Below are 22304 nucleotides of genomic sequence, written 5' to 3' on the forward strand. Positions count from 1 at the left end.
TTAAAGATATAAATATACTACTGCTGCCACTGTTATTTTAAGTCTTTGTTAAATGATAATGATAAAGAAAAATGGTCAGAAAAATTGAGAACAGGTTTTAAGCACATTTACCATCCTGAGCACAGAGGTCCATTTGTACTCAGATAAAATCTGGAATCCTTCTGGAAGCCTTTGTTTGTGGAAACTGAACATGTCGCTTTCATTCAGTCCCAAAGGAGGATAGAGAGTGTCAACCATGCTATTTGGATGAGGTTTAGAATAAATGTATTTTATATTCTACCGTCCATTTATCATGATCTTTTGATTAAGTTTTCCAGAAAATGTCTGCTTGACATCCCAGTTCGCTCAACATGACAGATGCGTGTAGATTACAGTGCATGTTTATATATGTAAATTGAGCCCATGTGTTCTGGGTATATTTGGCTGTATGATACTTGAATAAAATATTCATTAATTCATTGACAACTACAAACAATAATAATAAGAAAAAAACAAATGGTAGTTTGATTAACTTTAAAGGCATGTCATTTGTAAATATACACTGAGTAAATAACAAGGTGGATGAAAATGGCAGAATGCATGTTAAATGCAATAACATGCAGAACAACACAACACAATAAAACAGTAACTCATAGGCAAGAGTAGAAAGAGGACATTTAAGGTAAGAATGAGATTTTTGAACATTCATTTGATTCACTATGGCAGCAATAACATTTCCTTAAACTTCTCACCTTTTTCAGAACTTGAGGGTCATAACTTATTTAATCATCATTTTGTGGGCCTGTCATTATTATTTTATTGGCTGTTATGAACAGCTTTATCTGTGTAAACTATGCAGTCTATAGTAACATATATATATGCAGCCTAAAACTGGCAAATAAATTAAATTAAACTAATGAATTTAATTTAATGAATTTAATTCCTTACAAAAATGTTTTGTCAATTCACTGTCCTGCACAACCTAAATATTTTCTACAGCAGTGGTTCTCAAACTTTTTCATGTCAAGGATCCCTACACTAACACAAATTAGACCACAGACTCCCATCTGATAAGATTTTTCCCTCTAGATGTTTTATTACAGAAAGTGTATGAAACCCATGACCAAAATAGTCATACATTCTGTCATTGTGTTACTTATGGATGGAATTAAATTGAAAATACATTATTCCCCTTTTTGCTGGGGACACCCACCCTCCCCCTCATTAGGGACACCTGCGGCTCCCTGAACCACTGTTGTAAAGGACTATATTTCTGGGGGATTTTCTGGGATTTAAATAAAAAAGCAAAGACAAAACAATACTGTGCAGATACTGTTTTATAGTGAAAAATCCGTACCGGAAAAGCCGGTCCTGTTCTGGCTAGCCAGCGGAAAACAGGTCTGTGCTGATGGCAGGCACCAAGCTGTCAACAATCTAGGCACAGTGTTAGCTGAAACGAAAGTGTGTGTGACCGTTTACCGTCTGCCTCCGTCAGGTATGGCCATTAAGTGTTTTACTGAACCAGAGGTGTCAGATTTCCTCGAATGAACGATCGAAGCTGCTCAGGGAGCCGGCTGGTGTTAGCATTTCTAATGTTAGTTGATGCATGGTTAGCTAACAGCTTTGGTGCTTAGGACGTCGGCGAGCAAAGTTGGTCCAGGTTGTTGAACTTCTACGTGTGTTGTAGTAATTCACAAAATATTTACATCAAAGCTAACAGGCCATCTAAACAATGTCACTCCCGAGACGGTAAATATATTAAATATTTTAGTTAAGTCTCGACAACAACTCCCGATGGCTAACCTTCCCGCTAACCTGACAGTTAACGTGAAAGCTATTAACGGCTAAGTTACAGCTGTGCTTCCTTCAGGGAAGACGTTTCCTCTTTTACAACTTCATGTTATGTTACATAAGTCACGGTCTGATGCTCTCAGCATATTCCTGTTATATTAATGTTCCCCCTAGTCCACCATTTAAATCATCTTCCTGCTCCGTCACAGGACGGTGAAAGATTAGCATGGCAACGCAGGTAGGTTTAGTGAGACTAATTTAGCCGAGTTAACGTTGGGATTTACCGTTATAGAAGGGACTCGTTAGTTTCTTGAAATAGTTAAGTTTAAACCAAATCAATAATGTTAATTTGAATGCAGTTTATATACTTGAGAACACTAATGATGTCAATTTCACATTGTTTTTGGTATGACAGACTTGGCAGTAAGTTATAGTGATAGCAAAATCACCAACGGTTATGAATAACACGAGCCGGATATTCATTAGTAGTAATGATGTTAAAATGTATACTCAATTTTTAAATGTATACTCAATGTCATGTGAAATATTTGGCTTTTACTCTGTCGTTGTATTCAGATATCATATTGTCATTCATATCCATATACACTGTTGAATAGTTAGAAATTGTTTTAAATGTATTTAAAGACAGGGTTTATTTTCCACTTATTGTAGAAACCTAATAGACTAATATAGGGTTGAACGATTTTGAAAAAAAAAATCTAATTGCAAGTAATTTGACTGATTATGACATGATTTGCGATATTAAAGGGAATGGTAATTTTTACATCATTCTCATTTTCATTGAAAAAAAGTTATTAAAATGACTATGGTGTGAACAAAGATGTTTTCTTAAGTCTGTAGAATATGATGTGTAGGCCAGGACATCTCTGCAGCATGACAATATTTAATTTAAATTGGTATTTTTACAGACATTTCACCACCCAAATATTGTGCCTCCTGGGATGTGAAAATTGTAGTAGGCCATATTGTGATTTCAATAAAAAAAATTGATCAATTGTTCAGCCCTAGCCTAATCACTCTTTAAGTGGGTTACCTACATGGAGTAGTCCTATGTTTACATCTGATGTCATTGGTTGCAGGTGTTGCCCGTCCTTTCGGTGTAGCCATACAAGGCTGCAGTGTTATGGATGAACCATGAAGGCCCAATTGCAAGTCACAGGTACTTCAGCTCTCATTGAAATTAAACTGAAAAATGACCATTGACCATTTATCTAATTGTCCTGTTGTAATGTTCAGTGTTGTATGACAAAGATCTGTCAGTGACTTGTTGTATTTAGCACTGGGAGGTGTGCTATGTGTACTGTATGATAATGGTATGAGCAAGCTGTCCCATCTCCACCCATTGTAACCACTGATAAATTCTGATTAAACCTACTGAAAGTTGCATTACCTTCAGTGTCACCTATCATAATTTCTCCTTTTCCAGTGCTTTCAGCCAAGCTGAAGGAAAACAAAAAGAACTGGTTTGGTCCCAGTCCATATGTTGAGGTAGCTGTGGATGGCCAGTCAAAGAGAACTGAGAAATGCAACAACACGCATAGTCCTAAATGGAAGCAGGCTGTCACTGTGTAAGTATGGGTGTGCTGTTTGTCATAGGAGAGGAAGCAGTTAACAAACAAATACTGTTGATGATTAAATGTTGGGTGACATGCTAATAGATAATAAAAATATTATTGTTTTAACTAAAAACTAATTTTAGTCTACATACAGCATTGTGGGTGGTAACATTATATTTTGATTCATCATTTCATGTCATTGTTGTGTATTCAGTTTATTGTCTACATTGTACATGTCTCAAAACCAGAATTGGTTTTTTTCACATAGAGCCACTCAGCTTTGAATTTGGTGATTCAACATAGACAAACTGAATACTTGGAAGAAATGCACTAAATGAATATCCGATATATCAGAATGGAAATAGAAGAGGAGCTCACACTGTTCGTGCACCCGACACCTACTGTTTTACCATTGACTTGTGCTTGCACCATCAAAACAGGGCCCACTGTGTTCAAATAATTTAGCATCTGTTTATAGTAAAACTAATGACCAATCTCAGTGGTATTCCTTGTAAAGCTTTGTTGCATAAATAATAAGAGCACTGTATTTCAAATGTATTAATTGAATTAAATTGTTAGGAATTTATTTTTTAATGAATGACTTAAATGATTAATTGAATCCCAAAAATTGGCATTGATTAATTTCCCTCTAATGTGTTTACTGATTAATCCTGGTTCATCTTTTTCTCTGCTGTTGGCCCATACAAGATATTAACATCTCCTTGCTTCTCTACAGAATTGTGACTCCTGTCAGCAAGCTGATCTTTCGTGTTTGGAGCCACCAGACACTGAAGGCAGACATCCTACTAGGAATGGCCACACTGGAGATCAGTGAGACCCTTAAGGCTAATGATCTGAAATGTGAGTTCACACTACCTTCTTTCTCCTATGGGCTAATCTTTGTGTTTTTGTTTTTGTATTTTTTTTTTTTTTTTGCTGACATTAGAGAACTGTGAACTTGTTATAGCATAATACTCTTTGGTGGAGTTTGCTTATAGAATGCTGTCCAAGGAGTAGAGCATGGTATTAATACTTCTGGGCTCAGGGGATTGATTCCCACAGAATACTACTAAGTATTCAGGAAAAAAACTTACCCCGCATGGCTTATTTATTTCAGGATAATATCCACTTACATCCCTTGTAATTTCACTGTCAGTATTAACTTTATGTGTCTATGTCTATCAGCAGCACACGTGTTATGTAAGAGTGGATATCTGCTGGTGCTTGTTATGAAAATTTTTTATTGGGCTTTGATAAGATTAACAGCCAACATGCACACTACTGACTAGCTTTCCATTTCCCTGGGTTGCAGGTCTTACCTAAGCTCATGACCTTCTCTGTGTTGGTGTGTGTGTTTATAACTCAGTACAAAGGCTCCCCTCAGACCTGGTCAGCATGCACAAACCACGTGACATAAAATTCTGATCCATATTCTATGTTACAGCTGCTTGCTTTTCATTCGCCAACAGAGAACAAGATTCTAAAAACCCTGCTGGTGGCCCCTCAGGCCATGTTTCTTGTTACACCACATGTGACTATAGTGGTTTGAGCTGACTGTGTGACATACACTTGCGTCTTTACAGCCCTGTACTCTCACTAGCAGGACTAAACACAGTCATAAATGCTTTGATAATGAAGAACCAGTGTGGCCAGCCTACCTAAGGAAAATGTTTCTTAATGTTTGTTAATTTTAGTATCAGATATCATATTAGGAAAAGTAAATACATACAGTGGCAATTTTTTACTACCTCAGTGCAGCCTTAACAATTGTTTTCATTCTGTTGTGATGAGATAGTGTTGGTGTTTGTGTGATGAGTTCACCTGAGGTGTGTTGACAGTCTGGCACCTGTTTAACACCATATGATGATTGTTTCTCTTCCCCAGTGTGTGAGGTGGTGCAGACACTGCAGCTGTCCTCTGACAGAGACTCCCGGGATATTGTAGGTGACCTGTCAGTCTGCTTGGATGGCATGCAGGTGGACCCAGAAACCTTTGCCTCGGCAGAGAGAAATCATGGTAAGAGCAATCATAGCTGACAAGTTATTCCTCTCTTCCTCATAATCTGTTTGATAGTTAATACTTTTAGTTAAAAGGACTTGCACTTGCAAATGTAATTTTTTTTGGCCTATGATCAGAGCTCTTGTAACTGGTATGGCTAATATCATAAACTGATTTTAGGTTAGCATAGATATATCAGTATTGTTGTATATGACAGTCGAGGAGTAAGAAGAAATTGCATCACAGAAATGCCAAAGATATTTTTGAGGAAACAAGAAACAGTGCCTCCATTATATAGTAGTATAAAAACCTCCTCTGTGTAATCTATGCACTCTATGCATTGCCTCTGTGCAACCCCTGTTGGCATCTACTTCTTATCAGACTCAAATTTAGCTTTATGGCACTTGTTGTATCAGCTCACAGATGTACGTCGTTTTGGATAAAAGCGTCTGCCAAATTAAACCGTAAATTGTAAAATATAGTTTGTCTATGTATTTTTCAATTACAGCATGTCCCTCTTAGTCCACATCAATGACCAAATTTAAGAGACCTTAACAATCAGCTGATAAACTGTTAGCAGAATTTTTTAACTTTCAAATAATGTCAGTATTGGCTGACCTCCGCCAGTATTTTTTGGGCTCTAGTTCTTTTAAGATTGAAAACTTTTCTCTTAAGCATGTACTACCAACAGCATCCTGAATTATTTTACATAAATGACGTCACTTGCTTTCCCTTTCTCTGTCATTCTAGCTTCTGTTCCAAATGGAAAGGCCAGACAAAATGGAGACACTGGCAAAAGGTCTAGTAAACTATACATGCTTTTTTTCCTTGCATATCTTGGGATATTGGTTTGGTTAAATACACAACAAACACTGTGTACCTGTAGCCTAACTTCACTGTAAATATTCCCATTTTGATCCAAAGGGCCAGCATAGACATGTCTCCCTCCAGTGACTCAGACGAGTGGGTCATTGTACCTAATGGTCATGCTGTGAACGGTACAGGCTCTCCTTCCCGGTCTCCAGGGGGCTCCACCGCTTTACGTCCCCCTAGACCTGCTCGCCCGCCACCTCCTACACCCCGTAGACCTGCAGCCTCACCAAGTAGGAAAATACAAATTACTTCAAAATCTATATAAGTAGTTACAATATAACATTGGTTCACATACCAGTCATACCACATTCTCACATACCAGGGATTTCTTTGACATACTAAAACAGTATGTGCACTTTCATGTGACTGCACTGAAAGCAAACACACCACTACTAATGCATTTACAAATGTATGCTTCCTCTGTGCCCTTGTCACTCCTCCTCCTCCACCCCTTTAGCTTCTTCTAGCAGTTCTACTCCCAGTGAGCTGAGCGAAGGCCCAGCTACCGATGGCTCCTCTCAGGCATCTGCAAGCGGGTGTTCAGATCAGCAAGATGACTCTGGTGCAGGTGCCGGTGCAGGTGCAGGTGCAGGTGCAGGTGCAGGTGCAGGAGCAGCAACAGCGAGTTCCTCACAGACAACAAGTGTCCCCAAACCAGGGGCCTCTGCCTCAGCAGCTCCAGCCGCAGCTGCTCCTAGAATCACACCCATGAACAACGGTCCCTTGCCACCAGGGTAAAGAGCAACGCACTACACTTTGCTCTGCAACTCTTTTAAAGTAGCTGCTGCTGAGACACCTTTTGAAAATACAGCCTTACTATATAAATGCTTATGTGTGTTGTTATTTTATAATGTTGCAAAGTTGTAGGCATTTTAAAGAACAGTAGTTTTCAGTGGTAAAATGACTCTGAATCTCTTTGCTGTGCAGTTGACCTCCAGCTGAATCCCGTTCCCCGCTCACTCATTTGTGTTGTATCTGCAGGTGGGAGCAAAGGGTGGACCAAAATGGACGTATGTACTACGTGGATCACATTGAGAAGAGAACAACCTGGGAGAGGCCTGACCCTCTGCCTACAGGGTACCAAAACACTTTGATCTCTTATACTGTGGATACTAACATGGCTCTTGTTCTGCTCTTTTGGACTGTGCCGTTATAATACAATAAAAATGATCTAAGATTACAAGAGACATATTTTATCACCACGTTTATAATTACTATAGAGCTGCACTGTTTTTGTCCTTCACTTTATCTTTCTAAATTTAATGTCAGTGATGGTTACAGTGCAATAGTAGAACATATTGAAATAACCCGTGTTTCTGCTTTTAATATAGATGCCAGGTGGAGTCCTTCGGCACATCTTACCTTTGGCCTACGTTGTCAACTTAGCACTGCCTTCTTTTCAATCTCCTGTAGGTGGGAGCGCAGGGTGGACCCGATGGGTAGGGTGTACTATGTCGACCACATGACCCGAACTACCACGTGGCAACGCCCCACGCAGGAGTCAGTGCGTAATTATGAGGAGTGGCAGCACCAGCGTAGCCAGCTGCAGGGAGCCATGCAGCAGTTTAACCAGAGGTTCATTTATGGGGTGAGAGGTCTTAATCTGTCTTAGTCACTGGACTGGTTTTATTCACTGGGCATGAAAATCAGTTTGAAGATTTGTCATGAATGTCTATTTGTTCAGATAGAGAAAGTAGACATTGAGGAATTTAATATACTTACAGTACATAATGTATTTTTTATAGAATAATGCTTGAAAGTACTTAAAGCACATATTTCTGGTGTCTAATGCCAGTCATTTCTGTGTGTGATGTGGCTCAAGGATGGCTCTTCATGATAACTATTTTTTAAAAGCTTTTTTAGACTGTATCAGCATGTGTCCCATTTTCTCTTTACTGCTCAGCTCCAAGACCAGCTGGCAGCCACAGCCAATAAAGAGTTTGACCCAATGGGACCTTTGCCGCATGGTTGGGGTAAATATCACTGAGCATTAGACATTTATTTTAGCTGTAATTACAGAAATGTTACAAAACCATGAGAAAGATGTTTTCGAGGACTGGTCATGACGTTAGCAGAGCTTCATTGCATTTAATTCATATTGATTTTATATATAATGTGGTATTTTTTTTTTTTTTTTGGGTATGTCAGAGAAGAGAACAGACACCAACGGCAGAGTGTATTTTGTTCATCACCCGACTCGAACGACACAGTGGGAAGACCCCAGGACGCAAGGGTGAGTGTATGCCTGTGTGTGTGTGTGTGTGTGTGTGTGTGTATAATGAATCAACTCGCTCAAGCCAAGTGTGTATATACGGATGCCGAATCCTCAAAAGCAAAAACCAACAAATCAGGAGCAAGACAGAATTTATTATGTTCAGTGAGATTTGTTTTGTTGCTGCCACCTTCTTTTGGCAACATTGCATTATACAGCTCAACTTTGCTATACTGTATCACGGTAATACCTTTGTCAAATTAAGTATAAATGATTCTGCTATTAAAGTAATTTGTAATATTGTCAGGGAAAAGAAATACCTTAGTTGTACTTTTGTTTGATGGCCAGTGAGGGGTGCCAATGTGTCAGCAATCCAGCTCCAGTACTTATAAATTTCTCAACCAAGGAAAATACTCCCCTCTGCTCCAAAAGAGGTTTGAACATCTCAATGACAGGAAAGACACATGCCAACATTCTGGATGGTGTGGAAGTACAGAATGTAGAAAGTTTAAGATATCAACAAGGTTTTTCAAAGATACTGATTGGATTCAAACAGCTCGTGACTGTACGGAATAGTACAGGATAATTGCTTTAAACTGTTCCTGTGCTGGATCATCAGTAAACTGCCGCTAATGAGGAATTTATGGGTACACAAAGGAAAGAGCATCCGACTAAACGCTGTTTAATGTATTCAGTTAATCATTATCAAACAGCATGGAGGAAGCCCTGCTTTTTATATCTTAAGGGCATGATTTTTAGTCTTTCCTGGTTCATGTTTCTAATTTCTCTTTACCCCTGCAATTAAGTTTAGATGTAAATTTGAATATGGCATAATTTTGTATTCTGTAAAAAAAAAAAAAAAAAAAAAAAAAAAAAAAGAATAGAAACCTTCATTGGTAATAGAAATTACGATATTTCAAAGCTCTTTGATTATTTTTTAAATAAAAACATGTCATACTGAATGTATAACTAAATATCAGTCAGATTTCCTGTAAACGTGTTTATATTAAGCAAACCCTTAGATTCAGAGCAATCATTTCATATTCAGAGGAATGCACAAGCATTACATGTATTGTAATTTTTATGTGGACATAAATCAAATACTTCACACTCCTGTTTGTGTACAATATATCTTGGTTATTAGTGCCCATTTTCACTTGTTAAGTAATTCCCTAATTTCCCTTGTAATGTAAAGTTTATGTCTAGCTATTACACCAAATAGTTTAATGTATATTCATGTTCATTTGTGGTGTTCAGGTTGCTGAATGACAAGCCTCTGCCAGAGGGCTGGGAGATGAGGTTCACGGTGGATGGTATTCCCTACTTTGTAGACCACAACAGACGAACCACGACCTACATTGACCCTCGCACAGGAAAATCCTCGCTGTAAGTTGTTGGTAAAATGTTGGTGTTGACTGGCTCACATTAAATACGCGTCAGAAGAAGAAAATAGACGTCAGGTCATCTGCTTTTTACAAAACTGATCCTCCACCAGCTGATATCATTGACCCTACAAGCGAGTAAATTATTCAATGTCAATACAAAAAATATTGATTAATGCATGTTTAAATGCATTTAAATCAGTGACAGGTATAATGTTAGATACATAATTAGAGCATTCCTAAATAACACAGTGGCAGCATAATTGCAGTACAATGTAAGCACTTGCATAACTTGCCTAAATGTGTTTCTTGAGTTTAAAAATGGTTCTTCTGGTCTTTTCCACAGTGAGAATGGACCACAGATAACCTACGTCAGGGACTTCAAAGCCAAAGTGCAATACTTCAGATTCTGGTGTCAGGTAAGTACAGTCTCAGCACAACAGGTTTTGAAATACTTCATCATCTTCCATTATAAAATCAGCAAGCAGATTGTTGGATCTTTCTTTATCCGCCCTGCTGTTTTACCATAGGCATTTCATATCTATTGGTATTTGAATGTGCAATAATGCAAAGCATTCAAGTCTGTAAATATTTGGTTTTTTTGTGTTTTTCCCTCTTAGCAATTGTCGATGCCTCAGCACATTAAGATTACCGTCTCCAGGAAAACCTTGTTTGAGGATTCATTCCAACAGGTGAATATGTGCATATACTGTCTTCTTTCTTCATTTCTAGGAACATCATCATTATGTAATTCTTTTTAATTCTTTGTCTGCATTCAAAGATCATGAGCTTCCACCCTCAAGATCTGAGGCGGAGACTTTGGATTATTTTCCCTGGAGAGGAAGGCTTGGACTACGGAGGCGTGGCCAGGTAAGTAGTTTCACCTGAAACAATTCTATAGTTTGATCTTATTGTATGACTCCTACTATAAGGTGTGTTTTGTTTCCATTTGCTTTTTTTGACACCACCTTACCCCAACACAACCTGTTATGTAATAATAAAAGTGTACGATCTTCGGCTTTGGCAAACTACCTCGCTCAACCAGTATGAGCATTTCCACTTCATTAATTCTGTTGTGGTTATATTTTCAGGGAATGGTTCTTCTTGCTTTCTCATGAGGTACTGAACCCCATGTACTGTTTATTCGAGTATGCTGGCAAGGACAACTACTGCCTGCAAATCAACCCTGCCTCCTACATCAACCCTGATCACCTCAAGTACTTCAAGTTCATCGGGCGCTTCATTGCCATGGTACCTGTACAATTTGTCAACACATTTCTAACTGCTGTCAATCTTTAAACAGTGGGTGATGCCAAAAAAGATGGATCATGTCACCTAACAGCCCTGCATTTCTTTTCTAGGCCTTGTTCCACGGCAAATTCATCGACACAGGTTTCTCCCTGCCCTTCTACAAGCGTATCCTGAACAAACCTCTGGCTCTCAAAGACCTGGAGTCCATAGATCCAGAGTTTTACAACTCTCTCATCTGGATCAAGTACGTCTGGGGACACAAGACATAATGTGCAAGGTGGTGGGTGGGTAGCTGACGGACATGCACATGATATGTTGATGATGAGGGGGAAAAGTTGTATGATATTAAAGTCAGCTGCATAAGGCTTGATATACTCTCTTTACATACTTACGATAATAGCACACATTCTATTATCAACATACAATACCAGGGCTGGATAAACTAATCTAGAATATTCTTAGCCATGATAGAGATGGAGGAATGCATTATAGTTTTGTGATTGTAACTTTGTTAATGCTAATAACTCTCTTGCCTGCAGGGACAATAACATAGAGGAGTGTGGTCTGGAGATGTTCTTCTCAGTAGACAAGGAGATCCTGGGGGAGGTCACCACCCACGAGCTGAAACCAGACGGAGGGAACGTTCAAGTAACTGAGGAAAATAAGGAGGAATACATCAGGTGCTGCCGCGTCCTCTGCTGCTTCTCACTCACCGTCCATCTTCATCCACCACATTTACATTCACTTTTATATCTCACACATTTACGTATGATCTCATCCGGGCTGACTTGTAATAACTGCAGCATTATGATATACAACGCAATAGTTCAAACAACAAGGAGTGTGCACCAATTAGTCCTCTTTCTTTCCTCAATTTTTATTTTTTTTTTGCAGATATGCAATAATCTCTATATCTCTGTGTTCAGGTTAGTTGCAGAGTGGAGGCTGTCCAGAGGTGTGGAGGAGCAGACTCAGGCTTTCTTTGAGGGCTTCAATGAAGTTCTGCCCCAGCAGTACCTTCAGTACTTTGATGCTAAGGAATTAGAGGTATTTAATTAACTACAAGTATTCTCTACAACCTTTTCTAAAAAAAGGAAAAGTTTAGGTTTTAATTTTATCAACAGGCTAGTCTCGGTCTTCTCCTGTGAACATCAGAATTGTGTCAAAATTGATGTTGAAAAGTGACAATTTTGAGAAAACAAAGATCCTGCTTCCTTCTTGCGTTTAGGTGATGCTGTGCGGGATGCAAGAGATAGACCTAGTGGACTGGCAGAGAAACACCATCTACAGACATTATGCCCGAAGTAGCAAGCAGATCCTTTGGTTCTGGCAGGTTGGTACATACTCCAGTACACACACTCTCAGACTGTACTGTTACTGTACTAATAGGTTCAGCTTAATCATGGTCAACAGTTGCAATATACAAATCACCATTTTCTCTGCAGATTTTCAAATTTTATATACAACTGAGAAAACGTTGGGTTTTCAAGAATATTGATAGAATATTCCTGTATCATGGAGAAAAAGTGTGTTTGGCTGGATATGATAACAAAATGATAACAAAAGGTTCTGTTGACAGTTTGTAAAGGAGATGGACAACGAGAAGAGGATGAGACTGCTGCAGTTTGTCACAGGAACTTGTCGTCTTCCTGTGGGTGGCTTCGCTGACCTGATGGGTATGAAAAACAGACACGCGCACACTGTATATCACATCAGAATTCTTTTCTTGATTTAATTGTCTTTATGTTTAATTTTGACAAATATAGGAAGCAACGGCCCCCAAAAGTTCTGCATTGAGAAAGTGGGCAAAGAGAACTGGCTTCCACGAAGCCACACATGGTAAGACCAGTTTTTCTTTTTCTGCATTCAAAGAAGTCCTTCTTCTTAAGGTGTTTGACCAGATGCCTGTTCCATATTGGCACAGGATTAAACTGTCATAACCAAGCCCTCTTAGTCATTTCTGATTCAACCAGTTCAAACTCTTCCTTTATTGTTGGTCTGTCTTTGGTATTTGAAGTTATATAACAGTGTTTGAGAATACATTGCTGCTGAACTGAGTAAGCACAGTTTACACAGTATTTATTTATCACATGCTCTTATGCACCATCATGTGAAATTGCAGCCATAAAGCAATAGTTTGGATTTTTTGAAGTAGGGCTGTATGAGGTAGTTATAGTCAGCGTATTACCTGCAGTAGATTTGTGTTGGCACCCCCGCAGTTTGGAGAAGCAGGCAGGAGTACTGGTATAGAAGGGGGGGTAATACACTTTACTATGGATAAGTATCTCATACAACCCTACTTGAAAAAATCCAAACTATCCCTTTTTAAAGTGCAGCCTTAAAGGATAGGTTCACAATTTGTCTTAAAGTCTGTCTTAAAACAATAGTCAGGTGCCCAAATGAAGATTAAAGTAGGTTTTTCCTGTCATAATCTTTCCTACTGTTCATACTGACTGTTAGAAGATGTCTTCATAATATACTTACAATGTAAGTGATGAGGGCCAAAATCCATGAGCCTCCCTATGTGCGAAAATGTATTTAAATGCTTATCTGAAGCTCATATGAAGCTTCAGTTGTCCAAATTAATGAAACGAAATTGTTATCTTTCAAATGTTACAATCTTTTTAGTGTCAAAGTCCCTCTTTTTGTTAGTATACTTCCAGCGCAGTTCAACAGGGAAACACTGAGGAAACACAAAGAGGGAATTTTATGTTAAAAAGACTGTAAATGTAGCAGATATCCACTTGATATAACTAACTCAGACAGCTGAAGCCTCATATAAGCTTCAGATAAACTTTTAAATGCAAATGACTGTGTGGACTCACTGGGGATTGTGAAACTATCCTTTACAATAACATTTCTCAACGTGTTTTCATTTCTCAAGGTGTCACGACACTGAACAAGAAGGAAAAAAAAAAATCTTTTATCAGCATTTATGTCAAAATCTGTACATATAAGCATAGGAATGTTACAGTAACCAAGCACTTTGTTTCACTTTTAAGAGATACAACTTAAAAAATATAAGAGAATACAGGTTGCATTCAATATATTTCTGTGAAAAGTCATTTCTTTTTTCTCTCAATTGTCCAATCAAGCTTTAATCGTCTGGACCTTCCTCCTTACAAGAGCTATGAGCAGCTGAAGGAGAAACTCATGTTCGCCATAGAGGAGACAGAGGGCTTTGGGCAGGAGTAACAAGAGCAGGAGCGACAGGATGGGAGGGAGGAACCATATCCATTTCTGACAAGAGTGCTTTTCGACAGATTCTCTTTGCAGCCAGGAGCTGCTTATGAACTGGTAGATAGACGTACACATTTTTATTTTCTGTCACATTATCATATGCGATAACAGCTGTTCCCGAGCTGTGTTGTCATAAATTAATTTCTCCCCCCGCAAGAGACCTGTGAATCCTCCTCACCCTATGTCACTTCTCACGTATATGATCAGTTCCGCCCTAATCCAGCTGATCTCACCCGGCTCAGCCCACTATGAGACGATGAAGGCAGAAGAGACGCCTTTCTCACCATGTCATGTCTGCACTCGCTGTACATTACGCAAGTGCAGTTTCTACACGTATTCATGTGAATCTGTGCATCTCTTCTCAAGAGCCTCCATGTCAGGCCTATGCACTAGAATAACAATTTCAAAGCAAAGAACCATGTTTGTGCATTTTGACTTGTATTAAAAAAAAAAAGGTTCATATCTCAAAGAAATGATAAAAGGCACATACATGGTTTTAGGTTTCTCAGACCCAATTTTTTTTTTCTTGAAAGGACGAATGAATGGATGTTTTTTTTTTTGTTTTTTTTTTTCTCCAACAGCTGACTGACTGGACTGACTAGAATCCTGTAGCACATATTCAGTTTCTTTAATAACTTTGATAAGTGTAATCATGCTAATTGTAATAATAATTTCTCTTATTTTGACAGGTTGATTTCCTAACTTTGAGTTCAAACTTTTAACTAGTTTGCACATGTGAGCAGTAAGACAGTTGTGATTGTTCTTGAGAGAAGTTGTATTTTTATGTGCAATAGTTTTGTAGAAAACATTTTTGCCAATAATAGAACCAAACAATAGTTTGTTTGATCATTTTCTAAGAATTTGGTAAGTTTCACCATTTACTATTGATTTAATTCTTCAATATGAAGTGGAGGACATTTGCGTATTAGCAAGTGTATTTGGTGAAACTGGTTTGGTTGTGATTTCATTTGACAAACCTTGACTTCCCAAAATGCTTCGTGCTGTATGTAATATAAGCATATTTGACTGTGGATGGTCACGTCCTTTATCAGAGAGGGAGACTTAATGTGTGAAGGATTTTCTTGATGAGTAAGAGCTGTTACTGATGAAGTGGGAGCATTAGAATATATTGCATCATAGAAAAAAAAAGTATAATAATTACCTATTCCCACTGAATGGTAGCAAATTCTCTGGTAGATGTCCAGAATTAAGTATTATCCTAGATAATTAAGATGCTGAATCTTAACTGTTAAATGTGTTAAGTGACTAATGCAGTTTATGTAAATACTTACAAAGTAGAAACATGTGTTAAATATCTTCATATAATTCACCCAGGCAGAGGACCCCTTTTAGTTGCAGGCATAAGTTGAGAATTCAGATTTGAAGTGAAGTAATAGCAAGTGGCCCTAGTTTTATAGGGTGTTAGGTATTCAGATTTGTACAGTTATAGTGTAATTCATATAAGCTCTGCTAACATCAAACTAGTTTTGTTTTTAGTATCAGGTGGAGTATCACTTTAAATGACTGTGGAATCAGTACCAAAGTATATTTTTTGTAAACCATTTGACTTAATAAGAACAAAGTCACCAAAAATAATTATTTACTTACCTTAAATTATTACACATTGGTTGTCGCTAGTCAGTTGTCCTGTATTTCACTAGTTATAAGGAGCAATCAGTAATCCAAATGAAAACTAAAAGAGGTACCTACACTTAGAAATCCAAAATTTAAACCTGCCATCACCCAAATTTATTGAAGAGGAATCAAATATAAATATATTTTTCTATTGGTTAAAAACTAGGAGTGACTAGGTAATTTACAGCAGTTTTCCGTAAGTCAGTTCTCAACCTTTCTTGGATTTTTTTTTTTTTTACTCTTTGTCACTGTGGATTTGAAATGTTTGTTTAACAGGCCTGTTAGTAACATGGATTTGTATTTATACACAGTAATAACTTTAACTGTCCAAACATTAAGCTGTGGATTATGTTTACTAGCAACATGGTGTAAATTACTTGGTATAATTGCAGTGTATGTTTTATTGAATGCTAAAAATTCAGAATAATAATTTGAAAAAGTTCCCTGAAGTTCCCAGTAAAATGCAAAATGATGTATCCTCAAATTTTGCAATATATTTTCACTTGATACATAATAGTGTCAAATGTCTTTGAGTTATCTCACAGTTTCCCTTCATCTCTGGCAGTAATTAAGTACATACACACCTACAAAAATCTTTCTCCGTGAGTAGCTACCATTATGTGCATTTTGCAGAGATTGTTATTAAGAAAAGAGGCAGTTAACAGTTTACAAATGTTATATGAATGACTAATGATAGCACCTTGTCACTCCAAAATGGTCGAATTAACCACTTCACTGTTTAATCACTGCTGCATTCCTGATCATGGGGCAGTTAGATGTATAGAAATATGCAAAGTAGTGATTTAGTTGTACTGATTGCATTGTAAATCATGTTGATAGTGTAATCACTGTTTTTTTTTTTTTTTTTTTTTGAAGCTCTAACTTTTTTGATAACTAGAAGTCAATGGTTGAATACTATTTATTAGTAGGATGGGTTTCATGTAACAATGGATTGGATTGATTGAGAGAAAAAAAACAGTAATAAAATGATTCAAACACTGGGCTCCTGCAGGATGTTTGTGAATTGTAATACTTTTTTTAATCACTGTTAAAAATATTCAGTAATATGACACTGTTTATAACTTTTGTTTGAATATTTCTTCTAAATGGACATATTTACAAACCATTACTTTGCATGTTGTCCTCTTATAACAAACACAGAAAAGGTATTCCTAACATTTTGTGAGAGGAAGTAAATGTTACGTACTATACGTTGGGTAATATGGATAGTATTGTTGATGAATACATCCTGCTGGGTGTATTGTGGGCCCTCTTCAGTTGGAGGCCCCTTGAATCATCACCATAGCAACATCCAGATTTTGAGAATTGTGTGGGGAAAATGCCAAAATTAAGGATACCCAGAGGTACCAAGATGTATGCTAAATCTAGATTTCTGACTATTGAAATAAATAAAGGAGGAGCTGCTCACAGCTGAAAACAATTACAACTAATTGTAGATGGTGGCAAGACAGTCCTCGAAATATCTCTGGTGTGTATATAGTCTAGAAAATAATGCGGTGCAAAATAAAAAAAAAGGAAACTATGGGAATTGGTGTTCAATACTATACACCATTAGTGTGTTAAGACTCCTCACTGTATTGTTGTAAAGTGTGTCTGGACTCTTCTCGCATCTAGTCTCACATTATGTAAGTGTGCAACAACAAAATGAGTAATGCAATTACCAAGATTACGTACCACAGTTTGGTATGTAGATACAGGTCTACTGCACAAACTGCCACTGCAGCAAATACATTAACTAATCATGTTATTCTGTCCAGGTTAACCTCCTTTTTCAAAATATTTTAGGGGGTTTTAGGGAGTATTTTAAGTTAAATAAAATAAATAAATTTAAGCTATACGTTTGGATTTTTACGTTATTTTAATCGATAATAACGCATAATTTTGTCTTGAGACCAAAAACACGAACAGTTTGCTTAAATTGAAATTACATAGGAACCAAGTTACAATCCTGCGCTACGGCCTTTTTTCCCCGTGACACATTATTCTGGAGTGCGTGTGCAACCTTTATTTGTGTCCTGACAGCTGTAGTGAAAGTCATGGCACATTCAGATCTGATAAAAACTCTACTGTACACTGTCAATAATCTGCTGCAGCAAGAGAAATACAAAGCTGCATTGGCAGTGTTGAAAGGATTCAGAAACGGCGCCGTGTGAGTGAAATAAAACTAAATAAACTCTTTAGTTTGGCTGATTGTCGAGTTAGTTTACTTCGCTAACCTGCGGCTAACTGCTAAAAGCTCTTTGGTGGCTAATCAGCTGTAGTGTAGCTGGCTTTAGTTTGGATCCACCATGGTAATTTACGGCGATATTTTAACCCTTACATACTGTTCAGGCCAAATTTGACCCATATGTGCGGTTGAGTGCAGTAAAAACTCCCTAAACACCATTATTGTAACCTGACTTAAGTATGAAATATGTCACCTTTTTAAAAAATTTGTGCAGCTGATCCTAATTTTTGTACATATTAAAGAGGGTGTTCCGGGTTAAATTTGATTGATTGATTAAAAAAAAAAAATCACCATGCAAAAATGTTGTTGCATTCTTCACATATAAAAACATTAATTGAAATCATGATAGCTGTTATGTTCTCCTGTTTTATGTAACATAGGACAATACTATAGTAGGATTGTGAATGTTTTTTTGTAAAACCTGAAGAATACACACACTCTGCTCTCTGAAAGCTTTAATTAGGATTAATCACCCATTTATTAATGACTGATGAGGTTAGAGCCCGACTGATATATCAGTCAGCTGATATCATCGACTGATATTGGCCTATCACAGATATATCAGTATCAGTGTATAAGTTGTCTGATATGCACCGATATATATATATATATGAATAGATATATATTAAAGTTATATAGGCATTATTTTATGTATATTTGATCCTTTTCTTAATCCAAGTTTAATATAAACAAATGTTTTTTTGTTCTCTGTGTTTTTTATTTACAGTTATTTTTAATTATTAAATTCCCAATGAAGTTTACTGTTTCAGTGGGCTGATGTCATTTTATACAATAAAATTTATTGTTAAACTGTAAAATATCATGCCTCCATTACATATCTTTGTCACAAGTGTTTGATAACTACATTTGAAGGATCATTGCAAAAAAATGTATGTTTATGTATATATTCTGTATATATAAGACAGTCGGTTGATATACCAATATTGGAATTTTTTTACTCCCTAATATTGGCATCAGCCCCTAAAATCCAACATTGGTTGGGCTCTAAATGAGATATTTATGAATGAAAAATAGATTTGCAGTTCAGAAGTTAATTATGAGACTAATTATGAGGGTCAGAATATGAACAGTATGTAAGAGTTAAATAAGATTATATTTGTGGCAGTGTGCTGTAAACCTACCTCTTGTTCATGTATTTGAAGGGGATTTGGTTGACTATAATGTTTGGGTTTGAGTACTGGGTTTGGGTTTGAGTATTGTTCTGTAGCCACATGTGTTCGCAACCTGCATTTTGATTGTATTGTGTTTATATCTCAGATATGGAGCCAAAATCAGAGCACCGCATGCCCTGGTGATGACATTTCTATTCAGAAGTGGCAGGTAAGAACTGAGCTGTAATTTATTTTTAAGTAATTGTATCCTGCAAGTATAATACTCGCCACGCCTCTGAACTCTGAACATGTTTTTCTTCTCTCTAACAGTTTGAAGGATAAGCTCAAAGCCATTTTGAAGGCCACGTACACCCACTCCCGCAACCTAGCATACTTTGTTTTCACATACAAAGGACTGCAGGCCTTGCAGGAGAAGATCCAGGGAAAGAGCTTGCAGTCTCACTCCTTTCTGGCTGCCTGTATTGGAGGATGGTTAGTGTTCGGCGATAACAACAACATCAATAGCCAGGTATGACAGGCCTATATCCACAAATCCACTTTTGTCACGTGTGCCATTTCCTTAATCCTATTTGTACACTAACAATCACATCAATATTAAGCCAAGACTGTAATTACTCTCTCTAATTACTGTTTCCTATCCATTAAAACTCTCTACTTTTTACTCTAGATCAACATGTACTTGCTGTCCAGGATCTTGTTCGCCTTGTCTCGCCTGGCTGTAGAGAAAGGATTTATCCCCCAGCCTAAAAAAGACCCTTTCCCACTGTTCGCCACCCTGGTGTGGGGCATTGTCTTGTGGCTGTTTGAGTATTACCCACACACCCTCCAGCCCTCACTGCAGTCTTCAATGAACTACCTCTACCATGACAGCAATGTGTGGCATGACATCTCGGACTTCCTTGTTTATAACAAGCCAAGGACTGCTGCTCAGAAATGAAACTTTAGTTTTTTTCCCCCCTAGTATGGACCAGTGCTCTCCAACAGAGGTTTTCTCAAACTTTTTCATGTCAAGGACCCCTAAACTAATACAAATTAGACCACAGACCCCCATCTGATAAGATTTTTGCTTTTAGATGTTTTATCATAGAAGGTGCATGAAACCTTTGACCAAAATAGTCATACATTCTGTCATTGTGGTCCTTATTGATGGAATTAAAGTGTAAGTAAATGATTCCCCTTTTTGCTGGGGAACCCTCTGGACCCCCTCAAGGACCCCTGGGAGTCCCTGGACCCCACTTTGAGAACAGCTGTTCTACAAGATAATCATTGCATTAATTATTTTTAATAATTATAAATATTCCGAATATTTTTAAATGTTGCCTTCTTTAAATTATTGCCAGAATGTAGTTTTTGAATTTAGGTAGAGGATCAATATTATATCTGATGTTTTGTAGGAAGTTTTTGTTTTGTTCATTTACACTGATTTTCATGTGCAATCAACCAGTTTCCAGCATTTCCAGCATACAGTATTTGTATACCATTGTTATCAGACAAAATCAGCTTTTTAAATAGCGATATCTGTATCTATCTAGTATGTTTTCTTGGCTGATTGTACATTAATTGATTTAAATTTCCAGGGATATTTCACTAAATACAACTGCCACTGAATAAAAGACAAAAAAAAATGTTAAATGCAAAACAGGCTGAAATGCTTTTATGTGCTGTGAAGCTGCAGTTACACAGAGACACACAAAAAAAGCTGTTTTTCTCTCCCAAAACGGATTGATAGTTTGAAGTGTGGCAAGTGTAGCACTACTGAGGATCTTTCCCTACAAAGAAGTATGCAGGTTATAATTACGACTAACTAAAACATGGAATATTCTGTGTTGTAATGTAGTGTAATGACTCCGTTTTGTTTGATCTTTTTAATGTAATGCCAATTCCCTCATACTGCAGTTTTGTTAATTTACTTTTAAACTGTTCATGTTTAACATCTGAAAGAATGTTTGAGTGACACTCATTCTGTCATGTGCCATTGTAATTTGTACAAAGGGCTGAATTAAATCTTGCTTCAGTCAAACTTGTTTCCAGGCTTAATTAGTCATCACTTTCACAGTAAAACCTCTGTTTAAAATCGAATTGCAACATATTGGGATGACGACAAAAGATTTTGACAGCAAAGGCATATTGCGTCAGTGCAGTATCAACCTTGAATAGGGTGCAGAAAATTGAGTTTTAATTTACCTTTAATATTTGAGATATTTGCAATTGTCAGTGGTGGAAAATACATTTAAAAGAGTCCTGTACTTGAGTATTTCCATTTTATGTTTAATGGCTTGTACTTTAATGTATTGTAGTTTTTACTGCTCCACTTTGATTTGACAGCTACAGTATAATTAGTTACATACAAAACATGATCATCTTGTAAAATATGATGTCACATTCTTGAATAAACTACCAAATAGTATATAAAGGAATTACAATCACCTAACGTTGTCTTAGCTACAAGTAAAATTTTGAATTAATCACTTTTACTCTGTGTTTATTAGATACATAGAATACTTAATTAATCCCGAAGGAAAATTACAGTGTTATTACTTTTTAGTTTTTTGTTGTTAATGATACCTTCTCTTATGATATTTGTGACCTTGTGATTTTAATTGTCCCAAATGAACTTAAAATTAGACAGAGAGATAATACATGATGTAAAGCACAAAAACACTGCTGATTACATTTTTTAATATCTTATTATTTTATCGGTTATTTTTCCTAATGAGAACTAGTGTCAGTTTGACAGAGATGAATGTACCAGAGGCATGGGTGTTGACTTGGAGAATGCACCAGAAAATTCAATATGTGTACGACCTTTAGTTGGCGCTCATCAATAATGTATTGCGTCTTTGGCCCCCATTTTTGAAAAAATCCTAAAATTCCTGACTGTAACTTTCCTTGCTGGATACGACTAAAAATTGCTTTTAATTTCTTTATACTTCATCTTTAAAAGGTGTGACTGAGTATCACATTTACATCTGTGATATAGAGATA

General features: G+C 37.1%; 2 protein-coding genes across 3 annotated transcripts; both read left to right on the top strand.

The window, feature by feature from the left end:
* The first annotated feature begins 1342 nt into the window (after nucleotides 1-1342).
* Nucleotides 1343-16941, top strand: itcha (itchy E3 ubiquitin protein ligase a). Of its 2 annotated transcripts, XM_067586781.1 has the most exons (25): nucleotides 1343-1474; nucleotides 2871-2950; nucleotides 3218-3359; nucleotides 4084-4208; nucleotides 5232-5363; nucleotides 6096-6144; nucleotides 6270-6448; nucleotides 6676-6780; nucleotides 6811-6952; nucleotides 7200-7295; nucleotides 7632-7806; nucleotides 8122-8191; nucleotides 8367-8451; nucleotides 9688-9816; nucleotides 10159-10231; nucleotides 10433-10504; nucleotides 10594-10682; nucleotides 10904-11063; nucleotides 11174-11307; nucleotides 11603-11743; nucleotides 11990-12110; nucleotides 12292-12396; nucleotides 12643-12739; nucleotides 12830-12902; nucleotides 14159-16941. In XM_067586781.1, exons 2-25 carry the CDS (start codon nucleotides 2926-2928, stop codon nucleotides 14256-14258), a joined length of 2619 nt encoding a protein of 872 aa, XP_067442882.1. In that variant the 5' UTR covers nucleotides 1343-1474; nucleotides 2871-2925; the 3' UTR covers nucleotides 14259-16941. The 2 variants fall into 2 exon arrangements, with proteins under 2 accessions (XP_067442882.1, XP_067442881.1); XM_067586780.1 differs by having other exon boundaries at nucleotides 6676-6952.
* A 1007-nt stretch (nucleotides 16942-17948) lies between these two features.
* pxmp4 (peroxisomal membrane protein 4) lies at nucleotides 17949-21679 on the top strand. The gene is made up of 4 exons (XM_067586782.1): nucleotides 17949-18108; nucleotides 19465-19527; nucleotides 19629-19827; nucleotides 19987-21679. The coding sequence occupies exons 1-4, from the start codon at nucleotides 17996-17998 to the stop codon at nucleotides 20254-20256; spliced, it is 645 nt and encodes a 214-aa protein (XP_067442883.1). The 5' UTR covers nucleotides 17949-17995; the 3' UTR covers nucleotides 20257-21679.
* The last annotated feature ends 625 nt before the right edge of the window (nucleotides 21680-22304 follow it).

The sequence above is a fragment of the Thunnus thynnus genome, chromosome 4 (genome assembly GCF_963924715.1).
Source record: "Thunnus thynnus chromosome 4, fThuThy2.1, whole genome shotgun sequence".
NCBI classification, from domain to species: Eukaryota; Metazoa; Chordata; class Actinopteri; order Scombriformes; family Scombridae; genus Thunnus; species Thunnus thynnus.

Excerpts from the sequence above, each read along its gene's own strand:
- itcha (XM_067586780.1), top strand. The coding sequence starts at position 2,926 with ATGAAGGCCCAATTGCAAGTCACAG. Across the intron at positions 6,449-6,675 it reads TAGACCTGCAGCCTCACCAA|CTTCTTCTAGCAGTTCTACT; the intron begins GTAGGAAAATAC and ends CCACCCCTTTAG. Across the intron at positions 12,740-12,829 it reads TGGCTTCGCTGACCTGATGG|GAAGCAACGGCCCCCAAAAG; the intron begins GTATGAAAAACA and ends TGACAAATATAG.
- pxmp4 (XM_067586782.1), top strand. The coding sequence starts at position 17,996 with ATGGCACATTCAGATCTGATAAAAACTCTACTGTACACTGTCAATAAT. Across the intron at positions 19,528-19,628 it reads TTTCTATTCAGAAGTGGCAG|TTTGAAGGATAAGCTCAAAG; the intron begins GTAAGAACTGAG and ends TCTCTCTAACAG. Across the intron at positions 19,828-19,986 it reads ACAACAACATCAATAGCCAG|ATCAACATGTACTTGCTGTC; the intron begins GTATGACAGGCC and ends TTTTTACTCTAG.